General features: G+C 44.1%; 1 protein-coding gene across 9 annotated transcripts in view; it reads right to left on the bottom strand.

The window, feature by feature from the left end:
* Positions 1-10,592: 10,592 nt before the first annotated feature.
* CYLD (CYLD lysine 63 deubiquitinase) overlaps positions 10,593-27,064 on the bottom strand; it is a 72,681-nt gene continuing 56,209 nt past the window's right edge. For 7 of the 9 annotated variants that reach the window (XM_055331745.1, XM_055331750.1, XM_055331746.1 and 4 more), the window contains 7 exons: positions 26,598-26,689; positions 25,621-25,687; positions 19,784-19,916; positions 18,753-18,861; positions 17,789-17,907; positions 17,296-17,512; positions 10,593-15,787 (listed from right to left, as the gene is read on the bottom strand). In XM_055331745.1, coding sequence (XP_055187720.1) covers positions 15,603-15,787; positions 17,296-17,512; positions 17,789-17,907; positions 18,753-18,861; positions 19,784-19,916; positions 25,621-25,687; positions 26,598-26,689 — 922 coding nt within the window. In that variant the 3' untranslated portion in view covers positions 10,593-15,602. Of the gene's footprint in view, positions 15,788-17,295; positions 17,513-17,788; positions 17,908-18,752; positions 18,862-19,782; positions 23,231-25,620; positions 25,688-26,597; positions 26,690-27,064 lie in introns of those variants that run through there. The other 2 variants (XR_008665266.1, XM_055331751.1) reach the window with 2 other exon arrangements.

Below are 27,064 nucleotides of genomic sequence, written 5' to 3'. Positions count from 1 at the left end.
AGGCTCCAAGGATCCCAGCCTGCCTGCATCCTCCCCTCTGCCCCAGGGTCCCAAGCAGAAGCTGAACGAAGCAGGAGATCCCCACCGTCCCAACCAACGGGCTTGGCCTGTGGTTGGCATCTGCCCGGCCAGGGTGGCAGAAGCAGGGCTGCCTTCCAGGCCCTTCCACTGGGTAGTGAGTGGGCAGGAGCCCATTCCACTGCCCTGGAAATGGAGGCCAGAGTGAACGGCCCAAGTCAACACTTTGAATACGTTTCTGATCAGGGACTCACTCCAGGTCTGGACCTCACCCAGGATCTCCAGCCTGCCCACCATCGCACCTCGGATATCATCCCTCAGGGCTGGGCAAGTACACAGGGGCCGCTGGGAATAAGCCATCTCTTTCCTGTCCTCCACCTTTGCTCTTCCCACCTGATCTTGTTCCCTCGGGAGTGGGCTTAGAGCATCCTCCGCCCCCTCAGGACCTCAACCCTCCCCATACCACCTTCTGCGGGCAGCCCTGCTGACTGGACCCAGAAAGGGCTCTGGATCTCTGGCCGAGACAACGTGGGTGACTTGCCCACTTTGTACAACATGGGAACCAGCATCCACCTGGTGCGAAGGCACAAAAGCCAGTGGCATGCGTGGAAAGCACTTGGCCTTGGTCAATGTTGAGAGTGCTCGATGGCACCCTCCTCCTTCCAGCCAGGACTTGCAGAGCGCAGGCTGGCATCCTGTATCATTCATTCCTTCATTGACTCTGCAAGTCTTCACGGATACCTCTTAGCAGGCAGCATGTGGACGCCCCGTGCAAGGGAAGCCACACGGTGGCTCCTGCAGGGCTTGCAACCCGGTGCGGGAGCCAGAAGGCTCTTGGAGAGTCACATAGTCTGACAGCTGGGACGGGTGCCCCTGCTGCCCTGAGAGCTCGTACTTGGGGGACTTGACGGAGACTGCGGGGTCAAGTAAGGTTTCCCTGCAGCAACAATGCTTAAGTGAATCCTGAGGGGTGGGGAGGGGTGAGAGGTGTGGTCCAGGCCAAGGGCAGCATCCCAGCTCCCGGAGGGAGACCAGAGAGTCTGCAGAGTGGGAGGTGGAGGGGATAGAGTGGTCCAGGGGGCCAGGCGACCTCTGGGGAATGAGCCAGTGAGGAAGCTAGGAAGCACTGCGCTGAGGTATGGGGACAGGAAGCCATCGAGAGGTGAGCAGCCGCTTGTGTCCGGAACATTCTACCCCCATCAACCCCAGCTGCCAGAGGGGAGTCCCCACACTCCCTATTCATTACCTGACATAACTAATTGCCTGGTGACATTTCCCATATTATAGACAAATGTGAATTATGGGGCCAGCTGTTCCCCTTCTCGTCACCGGGAATCGGTTGATAAATATGTTTATTCGAGGTCAGCCTGGCCTCATCCATTAGAAATATTGTTTTTCTAAACATTACATTGATTTAATTTAACTCTAATCAATTTAAAATGGTTCTGACAATTAACAAAAGCTTCAAATATGACCTTAAAGTAATAGGATTCATTAGCTATGTTTAGGATTAAACTTACCCTAATAGGGCAATTTTTCTTCCGAGGGTATTTGGTAACCGACTAGTGGTCAGTCAAAACGAAATCAATTATTATAAATTATACAGTTAAAGTTGATTATGTATCCCCTGCTAATTTGTATAAATAAGGGTCTCTGACAATGGGAGTAATTTATTAATAACTATCTCTACCCCAGCCCGGTATCACCCTTCATGTAACAGCTGCCAGGGCATCTGTAACGCATGAAGTATGATTTTCCAGGGCTGTTCCCTCTGTATGCTAATTAAACCCATAATTAATTGGAACAGTTATAGTTAGGACACAATGCTGGCGCCCTTTGCCCTATTATTCATGACAGTCAACTCATTCAAAAGGCAATCTGATCAAAATTTCATATGCCAGCTCAGGCGCCCTGAGAGGAAGGTGATCCTGCTCCGGGGATGCTATGGTGTGACAGCTGGCATGCTGGGGGTGCGGGGCGGCGAGGGACGGTCAGGATTCAAGCTCCCAGTCTCGGGGTTTTGCAGCCCGCCACCGCCGCCAGTGCCCCGTAGAGAAGGAACGCGGTAGATCCAGAGGGGCTGGGACCGAGTCTGGGCCAGTGCTCCCATATCGTGCGCCATAAAGCGTTGTAGAAACAAATCCCAAAACTCAATTTTTGCCAGCATTTCACAAACTGGGATAACTCACTGCTTTGGGAAATTCCTGCCTTTATTTGGAAAATCTGAATACCCTGGCCTGCCTCTGCTTCTCGCGTTCCCTGCATGGCACCAACCCGCTGCCCTGCCTCCTGTTACCTGCCTGGTCCCTGAGGAGCCCTGGTCTGGGACACCTCCTCATTGTATATGTGGGGAAACTGAGGCCCAGCAAGGCGCATATGGTGAACAGGCTCCAAGCAGGCTGAGGGTGGCTGGCTTTGCAGAGCACCCAGGCCGAGTTAGGGGCCCCAGGGGTGGTGACCTGTCCACGAGGGGACACTCTCCCTGCTGTAGCCAGGTGAGGCCTGGCAGGAGGAGACCGTGTGAGACGAATCAAGGCTCTGGGGCCCCTGGAACGTTGGGGTATTGATGGACCCACACCCCCGGGTGTGATGTTTGCAGTTGAAAACAACAGGCTGAGTCCTGCTGAGCCCAGATTCTTGGGGTCAGGCTGGAGAAGGTTGGGGGAAATTCCCTAATCCACATGGTCCTGTGGATAAAGGGACACCAGGGAGGAAGGTCCTGACAACCGAACATCCTGACGGTGCACAGAAGAACCTTCGGCTGGGACATGCTCGTGAAGAATGACCTTCTGTGAATCACTCAGTCTTCCAGGGACCATAGCCCGCCCCCCGCCTTGGGGCGTCCTGCGAGGGGGCTCAGGGATCGCCGCCACACGCCTTCTGGTGGCCTCACTACTCGAGCTGCAGGCTGAGCATAAAGCATAGGGCAGCTCCAGGAGACTGGGGTGTCTGGGGGTGTGGTCACCTGGGGGGTAAGGCCGTTTGAAGGCCTAGAGGGGAGCCCGGGCCTTCGTCTTCGCTCAGGAAAGTGGGAACAGCATCCTTTCAGCAGAAGACTTGAATCCTTCCTGCCTGTGTTAACCTGAGACCAGCACCAGGTGGGTGAGGATCGAAGGGTAGGGATGCGGCTGGTCTGAGCCCCGAAGGCCTTGCTCCTGAGGACATGGGAGGCTCCAGATGAAGGATAATGTGATCAAGCCAGGAGCTGGGGACAGACGGCCTGGCCGCAGGGGAGCCTCTGAGGCTCCTCTGTCAGGCTTGGGAAACCTGACAGCCCCAGAATCCCAGGGAAGGTCAGCACTCAGGCCACCCCATGCCCTGCCACATGGGGAAGGCCAGCTTGTGCCCAGGGGCGGGTCAGCCTCCACCACCCACAGCCTGCAGGGCTGGGATCAGACACCCGCCCCACTCAGCCTTCTCCCACCACTGGGTGCAAACACAGCATCCCAGGGTGAAAAGGCCTGGTCCACGTCTAGGTTCTAATCCAGCTCTGTCTCCAACCCACCGCATGAACTCAGTGCCCCTGGGAGCACTGGGAGGCCCCATGGCGTAGGCTGTAGGCTCCTCAGCTTTGAAACGAAGGGTTGGACCCAATCTCTACTGCTCCAAAGGCCTGGGCCCCAGATGCTAACGGTATTGAAGACGAGACATGCTTGCCAACTTGAACTTCTAAAGAGCTTTCTCATTCTGCGCTGGGCCTGGGTTTACAAAAAAAAAGGGAAGAAACACCCCCCACCTCCCACCACACACACCCTTTGAGCTGGAGGTAACTGAACAAAGGAACCGAACTTTAACACAAAGTTTGTCAAAACTCATCAGTTTCCTTAAAATACTGTGTGTAAACAGTAGCTCAGTGAAGTTGGTGCTAGGTGGTAAACTGAGGCACATAACAATTGTGAAGGGTTTCCTTGAGTGCCCAGCAATTCGAATCTGGCTGCGCCAAAACAAAAGTGGTTAGGGGCGCTCCAACCCAGGAGAGCTTCCTGGAGACGGTGCAAAGGCAGCGGGGGGACCTGCTGTGATCGCTGGGACTTAGCTTGGGCACTTGCCTTGTTTGGGGGAGCCTCACTGGCTGGTTGTCATCGACAGGTCACATCTTGGGTCTCGTGTCCTCCAAACCCAGCACACAGTGCCCTGCTTGGGTTCTGGCTTGCTTACTGAGGCCGCCAGGGCTTAGAGCCGTCTCCGTCTAATGGCCTCTTTGTTTCACTGCCACAATGTTGGCTAAGAAAAATAAGGAAATGAGGCCGTGCCGATGGGAAAGTCACCCTGAGAGGCCGTGTGGCAGGGTCTGCTGGTTCAACACACGCCTGTCTCCCGCGACCTGCGGATCCCCCACCAGGCATCCACAGGAAAGACTTAAGTGAGCGCCCCCCAACAACATGCTCGGGAAGTTCACAGCCACATAGCCATCGTAGCCCCAAACTGGAAACACCCCAAAAGTCCACCAGCAGGAGACCCGATAAACAAATGATGGGGTGTTTATCTAACGGGCTGCTCCCTGGCCATGACGTAGAATGAGTGAAAATTGCAGACACTACGTTAAGTGTACAGGAGCTGCGTCTCCCTTTACATGAGGTCCAAAACCTGGCAAAATGAAGCCATGGGGACTGAAGTCAAAATAGTGGTTGTCACTGGGGTCAGGAGGAGGAACTGGATGGAGCAGAGGGAGGCGGCCTGGTGCTGGAAGGTTCCCTGAAGTTGACAGGAAGGATGATGCATCTGCACGTGACGTTCACGGAGCCCGTGGAGACGTGCCCAGCGGGTGGGGCGGGCAGCAAAGTGTCTCCAGGGCCCCGCACAGGTCTGGGGGCCTGGGCTCCTGCTCTCGGCTGCCACGCAGAGCCTTGCCTGCAGCAGGTGGCCTGGGGATCCCGAAATCCCACCCCAGCTCAGAGCTGCCATGAAAGGGGGGTGGTCCTTGGCCCCCTTGTCCTTGGCAGGGTGGTGGCATGTTCCCTGCGCCTCACGGAGAATGGTTCCAAACCTCAGGCTGCACCTACAGAGCGTCAGATTGAGCCCTCATCTGGCAGACAGGGGCACCCTTTTGGAGGGGCAGCTGGATGGAGCCCCATCCCGCAGGCATGCAGCAGGAGCATGGGAACTGTCTTGGGACCAACTCCCCAACACTACCCCCACTTTAGAGTCACTGCCAGGCCTCTGGAGCCAGGCGGCCCCGAGTTCAAGTCCCATTGGCCCCGCCTGGGCCTCGAGGTCTTCATCTGGGACCTGGGGAGGAGGCTCTGGCAAGCACGAGAGAGTGCACATAGGAAGCACCTAACCCAGGGCCGGATGCTCACCAAGTGGGGAAACCAAGGCCCAGGGTGCAGACGTGCTTCACTCAGGGCAGAGCCGTGCCTTTTTCCTGTCGGGACCCATGGCTACAGGGTTCTGTGTGGCTCCTTCTGCGCCTCAGCCCCCACCCTCAAGTCCCCCAACCCCTGGCCACTGGGCCACCCACAGGAATGCAATCAACCCCACACTTCCATCCGGGTTCCCTGTTCTGGCTGTCCAGGACACACGGTCCTGCATGCTGCTGCTGTATTAGGGATGGAGAAACGAGGCTCAGAGAGAAGCCACCCAGGTAGGTGGTGACGACCAGTGCCAGGATCTTTCCAACAGCCCTGTGCTGAGCCTGGGTACAGGTGTGCGGCCTGGCCTCTCCCCGCCTGCGGAGCAGAGCAGGAGTGAGAGGGGGTGGGCGAGACGCGGCTGGCAGGGGCAGCAGTGTCGGTGTGAGCACCTGTGACGTGCCAGGCGCTGGCCCAGGGGCTTTGGGTCTGTAACCATCCACCACACAGGATGAGCGAAGGTGGGAACCGCGGCTCTGTAAGAGATGCATGCTCTCCCTAGCACAAATAGCGGCTGATTAAAGCTTTAATCCAAGCGCAAATTCTTTCCAGATTTTTTTTTTCTTTCCAGATTTTGATGAAAGAAAAGTCTTTTTCCAAAGGCAGGGTCTAGGGCAGTGGTTCTCAAACTTAATGCATATAAGATTCACTTGGTGAAGAAAAGGGTTAGGTGCTCAAAATGCAGATTCCAGAGCCCGGCTCTGAGAATCTGTATGGTTCTGTACGGTTTGGGGCCACAGGCGACTCTGAGCCTGCCTTCTTAAGGCCCCGGGCGACCCAGATGCAGGTGGTCTGCAGCCCACCCTTTAGGAAAATTTGATAAGAGTGTGACCAGTTTTCACGGAGACGCTGGCAATTGTAGGTGTACTAACCTTAGTACAGTAGCCACTAGGCTCACACTAAGAGTCTCCCCCGCACCACCTTCCCTCTTAGAAGAATGTTTCTAGTGAGGAGAGAAATGTGCAACAATTAAGGGGCTTGACATCAAGATCCGATTATTTGCTCGCGTTCTTCCCATAAAGCCACGGGTGTGTAATTCATTCCTCCGCAGATCCTGGAGACCTCACATCCGACCTTACAGCCTTCGTCCAGGAGATGGCACTAACTCGTTTGAAATAAGCAGAAATCCACCTGAGAGCTCAAGGTAGACGGAGAGACGGAGAGACGGGGAGAGCTGGAGAGGACAGGCACAAGCAGCAACGCCCCACACTGGCCAGCTGTCCTGAAATGACACAGACGAAGCCTGCACCCTCCTGGACGTAATCTGGGACCTGCCGTGTAGGCCTGACTCCTTGCCGCATTGGCTTCCAAAAATCACCTGCGGCTTCCCAAAACCTGGGCCTGCCTGCGGCTGCGAGCTGCGCAGAGGAGCCGGGTCGATGCCACAACCCACTACGACCACAGGATGGCGGTGCTGCGCCAAGAGGACAGGTTTGCACAGGCAAGTCTCCCTCTGGAAAAGCAACCTGAGGACGTGAGAGGGACCTGAAAACGCGATCGGGAGAGAGAAGCGAGGTGGAGAGAGACGTGTGGCTTAGGCTTGCAACCTGTCTCCCAAAGTCACCATTATACATACTACCACGACTGCTCGCGCTGCGGGGGCGACCATTCACTCAGGGGCTGCTGAGCACCAGGGTGCGCTAAGCACGGGGCGGGGCGGGGGGGGGGTGCCTGGGTTCATCTCAAGAGATTCATGAGGGAAGTTCTCTGAGGTCTCCACTTCTCAGCAGAGACATTATGTGGGGAGCCAGAGGCCGGGACCTCTTGCATTATCTCAAAAGATGAAGGGACAGTGACCTAATTCTGGCCACATCAACAAGTGATGAGGTGGCTTCCATGCATTCAAGGCTAGAATTTTCCCTCTTTCATTCTGCAAATGTTTGAGCACCTACTTTGTGCTGGGCAAGGTTCAAGGTGCTAAGGAAAGGGAGCCAAGGGACCTAGAGGAAGCCCCTGCTTCTACCACAAAGAGACCACAATTGACCATGAGGTCCCGCACCAGAGGCGCCCTGGAGTGAATGAACAGTGCGGGGCCCACACCGTGCGCACAGGTGCATCTTCAGTGACGTCACTGGTAACCCCGGGACTCTCAGGAGGCGATCGCTACATTGTCAAGAATTGTGAGAGCCAGTTCTTAAACACATCTATTCTTAAATTATGGAAGCTTACAGTTAACAGGTTCTATTTAAAAGTTATCATTAAATTTGATTAAATAAGTTCTATTTGAAATGCATCACTTCCAGATTGTCTTATATTTTACAATTATCTATACTGGGGGTAGGTAGGCAAACTGTTTTTTTTTTTTTTAAGCAAACTTTTTCTGTTAAGGACTGGACAGTAAATAATTTAGGCTGAGTGGGGCAGACAGTTTCTGTAGTAACCACTCAGCTCTGCCACGAGAGCACAAAAGCAGCCGTAGATATGTGATGTGAATGAAAAAGGACAGTGTTCCAATACAGTATTTCCAAAAACAGGCGGAGCTGACCTTGGTCTGGGCTCAGGTATTTATGTCTCTCTATACCCACGAAGGAAACACCACATACTTACGTGCAATCATATTTGCATCTCTTTCAAATCCACCTGTAGCAAAGGCACACTGGTGGCTCACCATTGGGCATGGTGAGAGTATTTACACCACAAATTCAGCAGAGGCTACAGATCACGGCTCTTCCTCTCCCCAGAGAGCTGGTGGTTAAACTTTTACCAGCACACCACCAGCTATCGTGGTGTGCAGAGAAGGCCTCTTTGAGGAAGTGACCTCTGAGCTGGAAGCTGGAACTGCACTTTATCTTTCCACCTGCAGCACCCCAACCCGCCCACAGGGGGAGACCTACCGGGCACAGTTTGGAAATAACGTCTACTAAATAGTCTAACGTTTGCAGGATGGCCAGAAAGAGTAAAACACACACTGGCTTAAAATGTATAGATGGCAAGATCATAACCCCACCTTGCCACACTCCAGGAAGCAGCTTTGCCTCTCTGTAGCTATTTAGAACGGGCAGCTAAGGAGCCACTCATCATGGTCCAGGGCCTGATCTCATTCATTCCACAGGCTGGCAAGACCCTGCCTGCCACTGACTGGCACCTGCAAGCCTCGACCTCCGAGGTCCCATTCAACACCTCACAAAGTGGGGAGGGGTTGGGGGCAAGGACTTAGAATGCACCCCAGGCAAAGTCACCTTCCAATTCGACTCTTCAACCCCGAGTGTTACCACAAACTTCTTTGGAAAAGGCAGCATTTAAAACAGACTTGAGGGTTATTGATAAGGGAATGGTTTCATGCATGAAATTCAAGAGCCTGCATGAACTCCTAGGAAAGCAGTGAGGTCCAAATAGTGGACACAATCTGCAAATCTAGTTGGGCATCTGTGATGGTCACCACTGGGTGGATTCCAGTCTGTTCATGCTGTCCAGATCAGTCTTCACTCATCGAACTTTTTGCTTAGGCCTCAGGAACTACTTCCCCCTCCATTGACATTCAGCATTGCACAACAGTCCACCACAGCTGGCAACTCACACAGGCGTGATTGTCCACAGTTCAGCATCATGGCTGCCCCGCAAAACCGAGTGTCTTCCAGAGAACTCCCCTTATTTCTTACCCAATCAGACTGGTGGGTCTTCTTGTTTTACAACATCTGTTTACACACCATTTGGAATATTTCCTGAATGGGGAGAAGAGCATCTTCATCATGCCCTTTGGTATCTCTATTCAAGTCCTCTTCAAAAGCAGTGAAATTCATTCTGCTTCCAAATGCTCTTCTCCTGCCTGCCAAACATGTCCAACATACGTCCCCGAGGCCTTTTCTCAAGAGCCTAGGCCAGGAGCTCTACAATAGATTTTCCACTTCCCCTTGGGAGTTTGGGAGTTTGTCCAAGTCCATGATCCTCTGTCTTCTCCAAAGCAGAAAGTTCCAGCAGGGAATGACAAGATTACATCTCTCAAAAAAAACTCCATTCCTCCTGACAAGTGGCTCCCAATCATGCTGCACATTGGACAAAGAGCTTCGAAAAATACCACATGCCTGCCTGGCCCTGTCTGCAGATACCAATAGCTTGGGCAGGCACAGGCATTGTATGTCTGAAGTCTCTGTGCTTGAATTCAGCAAACAGCCAGGATTGATGACTGTTGCTCTAGGCCGTACACCCACCCTGCAGGCTTTCATGGGGGACGACGTGCCTCCGAGAGTCAGAAGAACACCAAGCCTGGCCCCAGGAAGGGAGGCTTAGAATGGGCTGGTGGTTTTGCTGCCAAGCCGGTCAGCTCTCCTCTGACCAGGACTCATTTTCACTGGGTGGTCCCCAGCCACAGGTGGACCCAAGAACATAAACCCTCACTGCCACATTAACGTAAGCCTCCCAAAGAATGGCATCTATGAGAAAGGACACAAACCCTTGAGTCTGAAAATAGCAATGTTTATCACCAATGTGTTGGTTCAGCTGTAGGTTTTTGAAACAAGAAGGTTCTCGAATATACTTTTTGAAAAGATTATATTTGAGAAAGAGCACAAGCAGTGGGGAGGGGCAGGGAGAAGCTGGCTCCCCGCTGAGCTCAATCCCAGGACCCCGGGATCATGACCTGAGCCATAGGCACACACGCCCAGGCGCCCCTTGAATGTACTATTATCACCAGTATCGCTTAAACCACTCTGGCTTCCCTACCTTGGCATAAAGTGACCTGAACTCCAAGTAGTTCTTGAGGAAGACTTGTTGTATCAGTATCTAGAAGAAGATGAAGTGTCAGCCCTTGTAACATCCTGTAATCACTTCTCTGGATTATACAGAACAGCAAAGTGTTGAACCACCTCCCTGGCAGTTGTAGGGGACTGGGACACAATATTCTAGTCGACAGCTTTGTGCCCATGTCTAGAGACGATAGAGCACAGGAGGGCAACTTCTAGTTGGAGTGGTTTAGAGACTTGCAGAACTGTGCTTTAACCAGGCCCAGAGCTTGGAAATGCCCAGTTACTTCAAGGAACGACAGGGAACCACGATACTGGGAGGTAACCCAGAGGCCAATGGCACATCACCCAGAGCAGAACTCTGCAAGGTTTTCTAGAATGCTGGTAATGATGGCAGAGGCTGGACAAAACGTATGTGCTTTCAGGTAAGGCTTTTCCCACAAAGGTACCTTCTTCCCTGGCACCTGTGACAACGTAAGAAGTTGTACTCAATCCTAGGTTTCCTGTAAGCCAAAACTCTTCCCCAAAGAAATCAAGCAAAAGGAACCATAAAAATTTAATTTTAATGATACAGAAATAGTATATAGTACATTTCTTTCCACAGCAGCACTTCATTCATCTCTAAAAAATTTAACAAAATTAAGGCTAAATCAGAGCAATCTGATAGTAAAGGGTTATTTTATGGGGTGTTATTTTTAAAGAATATCTTCATAAATACAGGATGTTCTTCAGGCCAAAAAAAAAAAAAAAAACTCAACAAGATACCAGATATGTAAAATGCAGTACAAAATGTGCTCCTTTATACCAATTTGTGAATAACCACAACTTCCCTGGGAAGTTTCAAATGGGATTGGGAAAAAAAAAAGTGAATGTTTGTGACAGGACACTAGACTCTTGTGGAATTAAACTTTGACAGTACTACAGGCCATTTCACAAAATAAAACCAAAGACAGTGGAGTCTCCAACATAATCTCTCCAGAAAAAGTACACAGCAAAAGTGGACAGTGTTTAAGACTGCAAGAGAGATCTGAGGCTTGTGGTGCCTGGAAGGACCACCCTCCCCATAACTGGCCTTTCTTCCCCCCAACCCCACCCAGGCCTGGACCTCTATGAGAGAATGAGAGACATATGGTCAAACACAAATGGCCCAACAACGCGGGTCAGGAAATCAAGCAGGGCTCCCAAGCGACCTCCTGCAAATGCCGGCGTTGACTGTGATAGGGAGGAATAGCTCCTTCTCCACGTTTCCACTCTTTGGCCACATTTGCTGGTTAGGGGTCCAGCACTGCTCCCTGACTCGACAGAGACCCTGCAGCTGCCCCAGCGTGCAGAATAAGATGAAGAGTCCTTTCTTCTCTTTTCCCTCCAATAAAACTTCCGGAAGGATAGACAAATGCCATGGAAACTCCCTGCAGGAAGCCTCAACCACTACGAGCCTGGTCTTGGCCAAGTGACATGATCTCAGGGGACACACGGAAACCCTGCCTTCATGGAGCCCCCCACACCCCGCACCACATCCGCTGTGAGGACTTTACCTGCCCTCTTCCTCCACCCTCTCCTCCGCACACGGGTTTCCATTTTCATACATTCTCCTCCTCCACTCCCCCCACTCGCCTTGGGGGATTCAAGTATTATTTTCATTGAAGGGGAATCGTGGGTGTGTTGTTAACATCACTAACTGCCAGAGAAGGAGATTTTATTTTTAATTTGAAACATATACTCCACCTACTATAACAAGGACATTTTACTTCACGAGAAAAATCTTCTCAAATGATGTTAAAATTTTCATCATAAAGTAGCAGACAGTATGAAATAATGCTTCAATTTTGCATAACAGTTTTGTTTTTCCACTTTTTTGGTGCCCAGGGTGAGCCTCAATTTCCCCCAGAGAAAGAAAATGGAAGACAAATGTCCAGGTAAATATTATCAAATATCCTCTTAAGAGCTGTGTGTGTTCCAAAGGCTGCTAAAACCTCTAGGAAACAGTGGGTTGAGGTATGTATACTCAAATGCATTCCTTATATAAATTCCTATGTAAACACAGATAATGTAATGAACATCCAATTACCCATATTTATGTAAAGTAATTAATGCGATAACATTACACAATCACACAATCATATAAAAGATATTTTTGAGATCTTTTAGTTCAGTAGTTTTCAAATCGGGCTGGTCATCAGGCTCACCTGGTGGAGCCTTTTACTAACAAATTTCCTAAGCTCCACTCATGAAGACTCAGATCCAGCAGGTATGACCTGGGACCCAGAAGCTTATATTTTTTTTCTATAAAATTTGACATCCCAACCCCCTTCTTATACAGAGGACATGAAAGTAGCAAAGAAGTCATCTAAGGCCAACAGAGCAAGTGCCAGAGAGAGGGTGGAACCAGGTCTCTCATCCCCTACACTACTTTTTCTGTTACTGAGTCCCAGAGCTTTCCCTGAGACTGGAGGCTCTGACGCTGAAGCAACCATTAGTAGGGATTCTGATGTCAGAAGTAGGTGCTATGCTGTTCAAAAGCAGGGACCACGTCTCCTCTTCCTTCCGACATAGTCCTCGGTGATAAATGTCCAATAAATACTCGTCGGTGGGCAGTTGCTCAGCTGAGGCCTACTACTGTATTCTCAGCTCACCTGTCTCTGATTAGCCAAGTGGGTATGAAATTATCTAGCTGCATGTGGAGATCTACCTGAGGAGGGAGGAAAGCCTGAACTTATGAAGACGCAACGTTCAAACAGCAGGACTTTGTGTGACAATACAAGTTGCATAAGATGAATCACTATATCTTCCTCTTGTTCCTGAATTATGTGTTAGATGAAAAAATAAGTGAATCCACGGGATAGAAAGAAGCCATTTACCTATAACATTTGGCAAATGTGAATTACAAAAATCCTAAACTATTCTAAGGAGATTATCCTTAGCAATTGTAACAACTGTGTATTACTGACTTTTGTTACTGTTTCTCTTGGTTTCCCATGTGTTTTCTCAGTCTTAGAAAACATTCTTTCAGGGATGGAGTGGAACTATAACTCCTTTATAAAGCTGACTGTGAGGGACTATACACACTTAGCCTCTACATCACTTCTTCCCTCCCTCCCCCTACGCACGTGCATGCACGCACACACACACACACACACACACACACACACACACTTAAAAGTGTGAATTTAGTTGGGAGGTGGGTGAACAGGACTTGTTATATTTTCTATTTGTAGCGATGAATCATAAGCCATGTTATAAATAATTCTACTCCATTGCCATCTTGATTTTAGCTAGAATATGGAAAAGGGGATAACCAAAACATTTAAAAAGCCAACAGGAAAATATTAAAGGAAATTTACGGCTAAAAAATAAATAAGTCAACAGGTACATGAGCCACCAGTGCCATACAGCCCAGCCCTGAAGGTGCCCACTTGCCACACAAGCTCTCCTGGGATGGGGACAAGGAGGGACCACCCAGGGCCAGGGGAAGAGCCCCACGCCTCCACAGAGAGCACCCCGGCTGGCTCTGGCAACCCCTTATTGAGAAAGAGGACAGAAGGTTCTACTTGAAGGAAATGTCCTCAGAAATAATTTATGGAAGTGACTCCGCCCCCCACCCCTCCCAAAGAGCCTCCAACCCTGGGAGGAAACCTGTGCATGCATGCATCCAGATGGGTCCTCTTCAAGCCTTCTGCCACAAGAGGCCAGGCAGGACAGACCTTGAACTTGTATTTTGTTCAAAAGAAAAGGATCGTTCCCTTCTTTTTTAACTGTTAAATACAGTCTTACCTAAAAAGAGATTCTTGGTCATTCCTCCAGATCTCTTAAAAAACACTGATAAGCTCATTCATCCATTTATTCACTCAACACCTCTTTACTAAGGGGTGACCGGTCTTGTAGTTCACAGCCAGAGGAGACCTCAGGTACCGTGCAACCCAGGCCCCTCCCTTGTTACCCAAGGTAGACAGGGGCAGTGCCAGCCCCACAGCCTGGGTTCTTCACCCTCAACCCTTGATCCCGTGTCCACCTCCCTGTTGTACCCAAGCACTTAGCAAAACCTCATGCAAAATTTAGGTACTTTCTCATTTTAAAAATGAAAAAATTACAAGCTGAGTTTTTATACCTTACTATAATTTATAAAACTAATAAATATTAGCAACATGGAATGATAGAACCAAAGGTAAATGTGACTTTAAAACAACTAATTGCAGGGTTTGTAAAGATTCTCTCCGCTTTTTTTTTTTTTTTGACATTGAATGTTTTATGAAGTCATATGCTATATACACATGACAACTCTTATGTCTTTCTCTACGGTTAGGAAGTCTTTCCAGAAGGACAACAATACCACAAAGGGACACTCAGAGAAAACACAGGCCACAGCACATTCCACGTCACTGACATTTATAATCTGTGGTTCTAGGCTACAACATCCACTTGTGGTCCAGACACGCACTGTGGACATGAGCTAAGGAAACATCCATGTTTTACTTATTTAATCAGAGGAGGATGAAGCTGCTGCAAACATTTCAATCAAGTGTCTGATTCGTAACTGCCATGATCTCCCATGAAATCAAGCTGGATTTTTAGTGAGCAGACTAGCTGACCTCACTGAAGTTCTGGACAGTCTTCCTCACAATGGGAGAGGTTTAGAAAAGCCAACACATCTCTTCAGGGAGATTTTAATGAGTATTGCAGATTCAAATTTATTTTCTGATGGGCCATATATTTGTATAGAAATCTATTTATCACCCCAACCATTTAATAAAATTCATTATGCCCTGTTCCGTAAAATAGTTAGAGAGCCTTAACAAAACAAACAAACAAACAAACAAACCTCTCAGCTGACAGTTACTAATGTGAATGAAGAGCTTCAGTTGCTGTCTGTTCGAATCCCCCAGGAAAATTACATCAAAAATAGACGTCTTATGACAAAATCACTGAGATATCTCAAAACCAGAACAAATAGAAAACAACACCAGTAATGGAATTTAAGTACTTTTCTGGCCACTACTGCGGAAACACGGGAGCTCAGCGGGTTGCAGACATGCAGGGGTTGGCACTATAGAGGAGAGAATTAACAAATCAAACTCAGTACAATTTTCTTAACTGGATTAAAAGTAGACTCTTAATAAAACCAACATATTTCTTCCTCAAGGCAACCATTAGCTAAAAGGAGAAATGATTTCATATCCTTGGTCCATAAAGAAGACACATTTATTTACATTCTCAATGGACTAGAAGAGGTTTTAAACTGTCACAATTAAAATTTTATGCTTCCAAAAATATCATATGATCAATGCACTTAACTTAAAGCTTCAGGTATTAATAACTTCATTTAGACTTCTTAAAAAACCAACACAAACATACTTTCTAGAGTGCAAAATGCTTCTTATTAAATACTTCAGGAACACAAAAGCAATTTGTTTTTTAAACATAGGAATCCTTTTCAGAAGGATCACCACCACAAAGACATCCATTGCCGGCAATGGACGCTGAACAAAACTGCCAGCTCGGGTAAAATGCAACATTAAGATCTTGCCATCGGTTGCTGCCCCTGCCCAGATGACCCCGTTTATTTGTACAAACTCATTGTCGGACTCTGGTACATGCACATGTAGGCATCACAAAGAAGTCTTCGTGCGCAGCCTTGGATTCTTCTGGAGTCCAAGGAATGCAGGTCCTCTGGAGACATTTTCAAGTACTCTCCTACTTCTGGGCATGGGGTAACTTGAGGAATGTTGAAGCCATTTTGGCCGCCTGAAGAAAAGAGGACAAGCTCTATTTAGGGCAGTTGAGATCTAACCCCCTTTGCTGCCCTGCCCTACCAAAGCGATTTTACAACTCTAAATTTAGAGGAGGCTGATTTCCAAGATCTGAAGGACCTTATGTCACTTCTGATTCCTAGAAGTTCAAGCCTCTTTTTAAGTCTTGACAGTGTTCTCATTTCTTGGTTTCTCAAAGGATTCTGGGGCCAATGGAATAAAACCGGTAAGAGAAAGCATATCCTGAGCAAAATCCAAACCCTGCTTTTTAGGCTTCTCTGTTTTCAGTGAGGGAATAGTGTTCCATATATGTAATCGAACAATATCCATCTCTTCATATCCCATGTCCCTTTCCAGACAGAAGCACCCCTGTACACTTTCACCATGAGATGTCCAGTTTAGAGCACACCTAGCAAAATGAGTACTATTTTCACTTCTCTAAATTTTAAATGCGTATTTGTGCAAGTCTTGCAAGGCTTTGCCTCACAGACTGAATAAGGATGCTGGTGTGGTTTGGGGCACTCCCAGAAAGGCTCTCCTGGTCCAGCCTCTCAATCGTTTTTCCAAATGTCCGACCCCCAGATGCTTTTCAGTTAACACGAGAGCCTGTGATACTGCACATGTGCTCGTTACATATTTGTTAAATAATGCCTAAGCATCTTCGAATGTGGCCTAGCAGGTGCAGCATCCTCCCCATTTCAGGAAGAAGCACATTATATGCAGAATAGGCTTATTTTTCCAAGAAGGTACTTATTTCTATTCTTCGCTTTGTCATTTAGAAGACAACATAGTGTAGTATAAAAAAACATAAGCACTGAGGTCAGAAAGACGGAGTTAAATACAAGCTATGGGACCTCAGGCACCTCAACTTCAGCTTTAATAACGGGAAAAGAGCAGTAATCCCCATGTTGCAGGGATTTCAGTATAATGACTCAGTGTGCTTCCCAGAGAGCTCGGTGCTTAAGCACTTAATAAATAGTGATTATGGATCATATAGAAAAGGAGAGGACCTTGAAAGTAAGAGAAGACAAAGCTGAAAGGAAAACCTCTGAGCCCTAAAATAAGGATTTTAAAAAGGATTCTTCTTTTAATAAAAACCACATGTGTGTCAAAATATCGCAACGATATTATTCCTTAATTTAGTAACAGGGATGTATATGCATTTTAAGATGTGAAGATGGTGTCACCAAGATACACCTGGGAGGCTTTTCATATATGCTCTTCTATTATTCAGAACAGCCTATCCACTATGAACTATGCTACTACAAACTAAAACAGTGCCATACATAGAAGAAAAGTTTTTAAAATACCATCCTGAGGGTGTCTGGGTAGCTCAATCGGTTAAGAATCTGCCTTCGGCTCAGGTCATGATCCCAGTGTCCTGGGATCAAGCCCCCCATCAGGCCCCCTACTCAGCGGGGAGTCTGTGTCTCCCTCTCCCCCTGCTCATTCTTTCTCTCTCCAATAAATAAATAAAATCTTTAATAAAATAAAATAAAATACCATCCCGATCAGCCATGCTGTCAAAGAAGAGCCAGGCAGAGTCATCCTTCCCATACTTCACAAAAGCAACATAGTGGCTTGTTTCTATGCAGAGAACAGCAAATAATTCCATCTTCTGGCAGGGGATGCAGCCGTGCCTCCAGTCCCAGTCAGGTAAATCTTTGGGAAGTGACACCGGGTTATATTTATGGTTCAGTCTCTTGGGATGAAGGTGGACCTGAAACAGAGCAGGGAGAGAATGTCACTGATGAGCCAAACTCCGTGTTTCTGGTGAGGCAGCCCCAGTTACTCTCACTGAATTCAACCCCATAAACAGTAACTGAGTACCTCTCAACAGTCCACCAGGGAACACAGAAGACACATAAGCAGTACCACTTGATTATGAACTCAGGTTAATAATGGTTTTGAAAAATTTTCAAAACCTGAAATATTTTCAACTACAAATCATTTCCTATTCAAAAAGAGAATATTCAGTTAGTGACATCAGGCTTACTTGAGTGTTGCAGGTTTTACAAAACTGCTTGATGTTTCCAGCGGAGATGTCAGGGTCATCATAACATTCTCTACATTCATACATGGCAAGCCCCCCACATATCCGGCACTGCCTGGGGGCTAAAACGATGAGGGGGGAGAGAGATTATGGGGTCTTTAAACATGCATTCTTCCATTAACATGACTAAAAGGAAAAGATAAGCTTTACTGAGAACTTGGACTCAACATGTGCATCCCTCCCCATCCCCATAAATGTTATGTTGTATCTCTGAGGGCTCAGGATATCTTTAAAAAGACATTTTCTCTGATCAAGTGACAATTTTTTAAAAAACAGTATATTCTCGAGTGTTTTCACATGATTACGAAATGTCTATAGATGAAAATTCAAACATACAAGAAGGTATAAAGAAGAAAACTGCAAGCATCTACAATTTCAGTTAGTACAAGATAACCGCTGTCAGTACTGCTGTGAATTTCCTCCAAAAATTTTATATCTGCCGATTTACGTAACCCTGTGTGTGTGTGCTTGCGTGTGCGTGTGCTTGCGTGTGCGTGTGAGGGAGGGGGTCCTCTTAGAGAAAGGACCAAATACTTACCTTTTCACTTAACATTAGGTCATAACCAGTTTTGTACATTTTGGTCTTCACAGACATGAATTTTAATGGCAGTAGTTTCATTGTACAGATACACCATAATTCACTTAACTACTCTCCTCTCATATAGATTGTTCCTAATTTCTTAATCATGTGACAAAAAATACATTTGCATATAGAATATTTATTTTCATCTCTGATTATTTTCTTAGAATACTCAGAACTGAAAGTACCAGCTTAATATTGCCAGGCCCTTCAGATACTCAATTGCCTTTTTGAAGAACCATATCCTGTTAGACTCTGACTCATAATTAATGAGACGGGCTTATTTGTGAAAAACAAACAAAACAAACTAAAAAATCTTATACTTACTGTCTTCAAGTAAATCTGTTATATTTAACTCCAAAGAAGGAAAAATTTTTTTAAACAGTTTAAAGTCTTTTCCAAATCGAGGCATCTGAATAATCAGGCACGATGGTGCCTAAAAACAAGATACATATATTTTTAGAATCAAAGTGCTGAAAAAAATTTTCCCTATAAAACTGAAGCAGTGACAGTTGCCACATCAAGCTGTGTTTCTGCCGTAACACTAATGGCCTGTATGCAGAATCCGAGTGTGAATATGGAGCAGGGAGGGAGAGCACCAATGAGCCACAAATTTTCAAGTGGTCCAGGATCCATTCCATGGACACCCAGAGGTCAGGCAGGTCAACAACCCTGGGTCTCTAAACTATGATGACAATCTAGAGTAACACTCCACAGTGGGTTTATATTTAAAATAAACGTTTTAGAAAAATTGTTTCGGCAAGTATAATAAAGAAACTGTGGTCACTGAAGGACACCATTCCTTATACTTCAACAAATAATTATAGCCATTAAAAGCTTTCTTTCAGAAATAAATACAATAAAAATAAACCACAAGCATGTACTACTAAGATCATGAAGACACAGTAAACAGTAAAAGAAAAATAATTTCTATCACTTGTTCACTAACAAATGAATATAAATAAGTGAATTTTGTCTCTTGTTTAAAGGAAAAGTAAACATTCTTTTTTTCCTGTTTGGCTAATATGCTTAGGTAAAATGTTAAAATTGCTAAAATGACAGGGTTTTTTTTTGTTTTTGTTTTCGTTTTTTTAGTACTTCTTCCTTTTGCTCAAATACTACTTAAGTTTTCAAGTTACAAATCTGCTTGATATTTTCTTTGGCACCAAAAATTCAAACAGTTCAATCTTAATTCTAAGGCATTTTCTACATGGACACAACTGAAACACTGAACTTTTTTTTTTAATTTGAGTTTTGTTAACAGTGTGTTCTCAGTGGGGTAAAATTAACAGTTATTGAATCTAGTAGTAGTCTCAAGATTCCAAAGCACTGTCACATAAAATACAATAATCACTAACCTCTGCAAATTTCAGGTTACTGTTGATAAAAGACCATTCTAATAACTGCTGAATTGTAGGAACTCCAACTTTCTCATTTTTTTCCATAAAAATTTGATAGAAGTAACAATCTTGTACTTTTTGACCTGCTGATCTAAAAATATGCAGAAAAAAAACACATGATTTCTCTATGAAATGCTTAAGTCAGAACGGGAAGCTAACCCAGCAGTATTTGAGGACAGAAAAACCAATAACAGGGCAGCCCCAGTAGCTCAGCGGTTTAGTGCCGCCTTCAGCCCAGGGCATGATCCTGGAGACCTGGGATCGAGTCTCACATCAGGCTCCCTGTATGGAACCTGCTTCTCCCTCTGCCTGTGTCTCTGCTCTGTGTGTGTGTGTGTGTGTGTGTGTGTGTGTGTGTATCTCATGAATAAATAAATAAAATCTTAAAAAAAAAAACGACATGGACAGTACCACCTTGGTCATCAGAACAATGGGTGAAAGACAACAATGTAGATTAATTCATTAAATGTACTTTGCATAAGACCTTAAAAATGAGTTCTTATTTTAGTTTTTATATCCAAAAGTTCCCTAATGATCAGCAGAAAAATAATGGAGTAAAATCTATAGTCAAGAAGCACTGTGTGAACAATACCAGAAGCTAAAATCACTTGGTTTAATGTCACTGTCCAAATCTAAAAAGTATTTTTAATCAACAATTCATTAAAATACTGATTGTTCAAAATCCAAAATGCATTTAATGCTTGAAAAAGGAGAATGAATTCTTATGTCTCTGCATGGGACAGACCCTTAGACACCTTCCAGACCCAACTTTTCACTTCTGAAATGAAGGCCCTGAGTTCTAGGGAAGAATAATCATAGCTTCCCAGCAACTTAAAGCAGAGCTAGGTGTAGAAATCAGGTATCCTATTAATCACTTACTATTCTTTCCATGAAAGCATGCTGTCTCTTTAGATGGTCATCTATTCAACAAATACCAGTAAGCTCTTACTATATACCCATCACAGTGTTACCATTATATTAAACCATATATTTTGCTACAGGGGCATCTGGGTGGCTCATTTGGTTGGGAGTCTGACTCTTGATTTTGGAGCGAGTCATGATCTCAGAATGGTGAGATCAAGGCCCGCATCAGGCTCCACACTTCAGGGCAGAGCCTGCTTGAGACTCTGCCCCTCCCTCTGTATCTTCCCCCCACCTATGTGCTCTCTCTGTCTCCAAAATAAATAAAGAAAGAAAATTTTAAAATAAATATTTTACTACAGAATGCCATTAATCTTTAAAACTAACTCTGCCAAAAGGATTAATAATGTTTAAGTATAATATTTACCTTTTTGGCAGAATTTCTGTAAAGAATCAGCCTATTTATAGGCAGATTTCAAGATTTTTATGGAAAATTATTAACAGTTTTCATAATGAAACAGCTATTCAAAGACCAACCTTCAGAAGCCCTCTGCTTTCCAAAGCAACTTATACCCTGAAATACACAAAACTTACTTAATAAAACCAGGAGATTCAGGAGAACTTACAACAAATAAAAACAAATGATAACCAAAAAGCTTGAAGATTATGCTCTATCAATATTTTACTTGGTTGTTGATGATTGCAAAAGACCAGCATTTTTTCTGCGAAAGCAAAAGCATAAAAAATCTTAACAGGTAACAGGAAAAAAAATAGGACAGGAAACTAAGAAAGCTTAAAGTGGTAGAGGTCACTAGTTGCAACAATTAGAAATAACAATGGTGACAGGGAAAGGGAATCATAGTTGATGCGAACCCAAGTGGCACACATGGAATGAAGAGAACCAGAAATAAGGATGAAGACCCACACCTCTGTGATATTGAGGCAGAGGGATTAGGAGCTTGGGTGGCGGGGGTGGGACACAAGCACTCCAATCTGATGACCACAGTTTTAGAAGGCTTAAACCCTAGAGCAAATTAGCTGGTCATGAAGGCACACATATACAAGAATCACAACAAAGCCGGTGCTATGGTAGAGAACTGTACAATTTAGATTGCCATTTCCCACTAAGAAAATCTAGAAGCAGAAGGGTACAAATGCTGCATTAACCTTAGAAGAAAACATACATCTAGGAAGAAGATCAAAACATTCATGGAATTGTGTAACATTGGTCTGTCTACCTTTGTAATACAATCCTGAATGGGTAGCCACTAAAATTCTTTACAGATTTCTTGATTATCTAGCACTGTGGAATATAATATACCCATGTAATAAGAATACCCAGACCATGTTCTATAATGAGAAGTACTCAATTACACAACCTGAAAGTTGCCCTGTGTCTTTGCTTTTTGATTGCTGATTTTATTCAATTGTTTTTCTTAGAATTTTTCCATCTTTGCCCCTGAGCACTATCTTCTCAAGTTAGTGGCTGGGACTTCAGTTTCACCTTCTCTTTAACACCCCACACTAGTCATCATTACCAGTACTATCATTATTGTTGTTTTTAGAAAATGAAGGCTTTAATTTACCCACATTTAAACCTGTTTCTTCCTTGTTCCTAGCATACTACTCTCTTACTTTAAGATCACCTTTGTCCTTCTAAAGTACATTCTGTAATAAGTCTCTGGGTTAGGTGATTTAGTCCCAGTTCTTCCTGCTCAGAAATCCTGTGCATATTTCTTCTTAGAATTTAAGTCTACAAAAAGCCTGGAAAATATTTAGCTATTATCAATCAAAATATTATTTCTTCCCTATTCTTTCCAGTATCTCCTAGAACTGCACTTAGGAATCTGGTCTTCCACGCCTCTTACCTTCTCTTGTTTTCCAACTTCTCTTCCCTTAGGGCTGCATTTCAGGTACTTTCTTCCAATCTATCTTCCAAATAAGCAATTCTCTCTTCAGCTCTACATACTATATCTAGTGATGCTCCTTCTCCCAGCTGTACAGCATATACATGGAGATAGACCTTTTTAACTTCTATTTCTGGGAATTCAATTTTTGTTTACTCTATTTAGTCTGTTATCAAATTCTCATTTATCCTCCTAGGTGGCTAGTCCTTTGTCTCATCAGTCCTGTAAGAATTCAGTGCAGTCTCTCAGACTGTTCCACTATTTCAGAGTTTACGGTACTCCTCCTCCTAGTTTTTATATCAGCAGACTCTCTGAGAGAGCAAGGCTCATGCAGGTGAAGAATAACACTTGAAAAAGAAAAGTTAACATTTGAAGTATCTTTTTATATCTTCTTGTAATCTTTAAACCAGCAATTCCCCATATGAAGAGGCTGCTGAAAGGGTTGGGAAGCAGTGACCCCTTCAAGGGGTGGCAGAAATTCCCAGAACTTCCCAGGGACCTCTCCAAAACCCACAAGACCTACAAGCACTGAGATGCACTCCTACATCTGTCCAGCCCTCCTCACCCCCTGAGAATCACAGCTGTTTTCATCCTATGTTATTACTGGAAGTCTAGGACATCGCCAAGGGTTGTTGGGCTACAAAAAAAAAAAAAAAAAAAGAAGAAGAAGAAGACAATTTTTTTAATCATCTGAAATTTATCTCTTCCAGAGGAAATACAAAAGTGACTCTTTTCTCCCAAATTCCCTGTTAGATTTCCTACAACATGTATTAAACACAGCTTTCTTTCCTCATTTGTGTCTGAGAGTTGACTTATAAGATACTGAGATTCTATTTTTGAGCTTTCTATTCAAGTCTGTTGATCCACTTTTATACAGTATCACACTGTTTAATGTCTATAGCTTTGCCTTATAGCTTATAATAGAACTCTTTTTTAAAAAAACCTTCAAACTTCAATGTTTTCACCCATTTCATCTTATAAAGAACTCTAAAATCACTTTACAGAGTTCAAAAAAAAGTTAGGATCTTGCTTACATGTAAGTAATCCTATAAAATATTAACATCTTTAAGTAATTTACTGTTCTTACCTGGAACACAATCTTTCTCACTAATTAATCAAATCGCCTTTGGAGCTCTGCACAAATTTTTAAAAAACACATCAATAATATTTATTTCTTGGCATTTTATACTGTCATGAAGTATGAAAGCATCCCTTTTTTTAAAAAAAATTTTTATTTATTTATGATAGTCACAGAGAGAGAGAGAGAGAGGTAGAGACATAGGCAGAGGGAGAAGCAGGTTCCATGCACCGGGAGCCTGACATGGGATTCGATCCCGGGTCTCCAGGATCGCGCCCTGGGTCAAAGTCAGGCGCCAAACCACTGCGCCACCCAGGGATCCCTGAAAGCATCCCTTTTACATATTTGTTAGAAGGTATATAGAAATGCTAGTGATTTCTCCATGATTACTTTCTATGTGGTCAATTTATAAATTCTTGTGTAATCCTAGTAGTTTCTGAACAATTTGCCAGGATTTTCTAGGTATACATATAGCTATCATCATCTTTGAACAGAGAATAAGTATGTATTCTTGATGTTTATGTATCATGTCTTATTTCATTAGTTAGAACATCCAAAACAATATCAAACTGTAATTGTGGTACTGTCCTCCGTTCCCTTCCTTCTATCCGTCAATTCAACGCTGGCATCACACCTCACTTATGACACAAGATAATAAGAATATTTGTCTGTAATAGCTCTTAGGAAAGCAAACAGTAAATTGGCAAGATTTCGAATAGAGAAACCCAAGTGTAAAGTGTAAAAGGGTCCAGCATTTAGACTGTAAACATTTAACTACCTGAAAAGTTCATCCATTTAGAATATCTCCCTAAGAACTTCAGTGCATTAGATTCGAGACTTTCATTTAAGATGGAGGAGAAAAAAAAAGGCTAATCACAAAACTGGGGAAAAAAAAGCTAATGTGAGGCTAAGTGATTCTCTGAGTGATGGATCATCAAAAACGGTGTTCTCGGGCAGCCCTGGTGGCACAGCGGTTGGGCACCGCCTGCAGCCTGGGGTGTGATCCTGGGGACCCGGGATTGGGTCCCACATCGGGCTACCTGCATGGAGCCTGCTTCTTCCTCTGCCTGTGTCTCGGCCTCTCTCTCTCTGTGTCTATGAATAAATGAATAAAATCTTAAAAAAAAAAAACCAGTGTTCTCAAGGTATTTAATCGGGTTGGAATAAGATTCTCTCTTTTTTTAAAAGATTAATCTATTCGTTCGAAAGAGAGAGAGTGCACACACGAGCAGAGGGATGGACAGAGGGACAGAATCTCAGGCAGACTCCCTGCTGAGCAGACAGCCCAATATGGGACTTGACCCCAAGACCTTGACACGAGCCAAAATCAAGAGCTGTATGCTCAACTAACTGAGCTACCCAAGCACCCATAGAATAAGACTCTCTTACTCTTTAATTTCCCTTGGAAGCTTTCATTAATTAAATTATAAGAATATTTATGTACAGTTTTATAAGAAAATGATTTGCAAAAATATTTACAACTAGGGTTAAAATTAAAAGCACAAATTTACACCAGATTCAGTGTTCCAGTTAAGTACAATACTCTAGCGAGGACAATGATTAAATTAATCATGTAATTAAATAGCTTAATTAATTTGCATTGTAGAAACCTAGCACATTTTTTCCTTTTTTTTAGATTTTTAAAAAAATGTATTTATTTGAGAAACAGTGAGAGAAGAGAGAGAAGCGTGTGCACACACAAGCAAAGGGAGGGGCATAGGGAGAGGCAGAAGCAGACTCTCTGCTGAGCAGGACTGTGGGATCATGACCTGAGCTAAAGGCAGACCCTTAACTGACTGAGCCACCCAGGCACTGGAACCTAGCGTATTAAGATTCCTAAACAAATACAATATTATGTAATCACTAAAGACATCTTTCTATCCAATGATGGTAGAGAATATGAAGATTGCCTATTTTTTCCAATGCTTCTGTAACAATTTAAAAGTTACCTTATTTTCAACAATGGTTCTACCCTTAAAATTTGATGAAATAGGATATTCAAGAATTCTTCAGGATCTAGGAGAAAATTGAAAAGTAAGTCACAGACAAAATTTTTAAATCATTCTATTTTTTAAATTTATAATAGTTACGTTCTTATTCTGAATTCACTTTCATAACTGACACTTTTTCAATTAAAAGCATAGTTCTCAAGTTTTCCTGCCTAATGAAAACCATAGTTATGATAAAGTTATGATAAAGGACAGTCCAATTTTGTTATAACTTAACTGTTTTTGAAAAGATATAGTAATTCATGTATAATTAAGTAATTCCAATTTCTTCTGAGGGGGTTAAGTAGAATAAAATTGGAAATAAAACCTTGTTTTTTCCTGTTTTTGAATAATTAGCAAGTCTCTAAACATCATTACTGGTTATGATATGCTGCTAGCATGTTCAGAGTCAGGAGCTGAATCTCAGAGTAAATCCAGTAGCTAAGAATAGATTAAAATATGATCTCTGATCATAAACTTAATTCTAATTGCCCATGTTAGCTCCCTTTATAACTGGAAAGCTAACTGCAAAATGGTGGATGGACCCAATGCAACCCTTCACCCCTAGAAGGAAAACAATGCCAAATACCACTGCTGGAAGAAAGACAAAAACTATTTATTCACTTAATGTACTACAACCAGACAGCTTCTTAAAGGGGTTCATTTTCCCACATATCACTCACTTTTAGAAGAGATAAAGCATTTACAAAAAGGGGACAAAACTGTCCATCACACAGAAACTAATATTGCACTGTATGTTAACTAACTGGAATTTAAATGAAAACTTTAAAAAAAGGACTTAAAAAAATTGTACATCACACAGAAAGGAATTTCTAGCTTAAAATAAAACCCCCCAAACTACACAGACACACATTTCTAATAATTTCAGATATGTTCTCAAGTTATTTTTAATGCATATCCTATAAATTAGGAGCCACCTTTTTCTTCAGAGGTAAATCCTGATGCAGCCTCAACTTTTTCAAGTATTTTCCTCAGTTTCATAATCTTTGTTGCACACACATATCCATATCTACATTAGCAAAAAACAATTAATTAATACTGGCATATATATTACATTAGTATAACACATTTTGATAATCACAGAATTCTTATATAATCCCAACATGTCATACATAAATTAATAGGCTAGCCAATCATTTTGAAAATCACAGTTATAGGCTGCTTCTTGAGGTTTGCAAATTAAAGATCTAGATCTAGCATCAGAATTACCCTAGCCACTACTACATCAAAGTAATAGCTGTCATATACTAATCTAAGAGAAAGCATTTTTAAATTACGTTTTAAATTACGATGACTAGTCTTCTGATTCTATATGCTTAAGAAATTATTTACTTAGAAAAAAAACTTTGAGAACAAGTCATTTTAATACTAAAGTAGGAAAAAA

The sequence above is a fragment of the Nyctereutes procyonoides genome, unplaced genomic scaffold (genome assembly GCF_905146905.1).
Source record: "Nyctereutes procyonoides isolate TBG_1078 unplaced genomic scaffold, NYPRO_anot_genome, whole genome shotgun sequence".
NCBI classification, from domain to species: Eukaryota; Metazoa; Chordata; class Mammalia; order Carnivora; family Canidae; genus Nyctereutes; species Nyctereutes procyonoides.
This window is presented reverse-complemented; position numbering and strand designations above follow the sequence as displayed.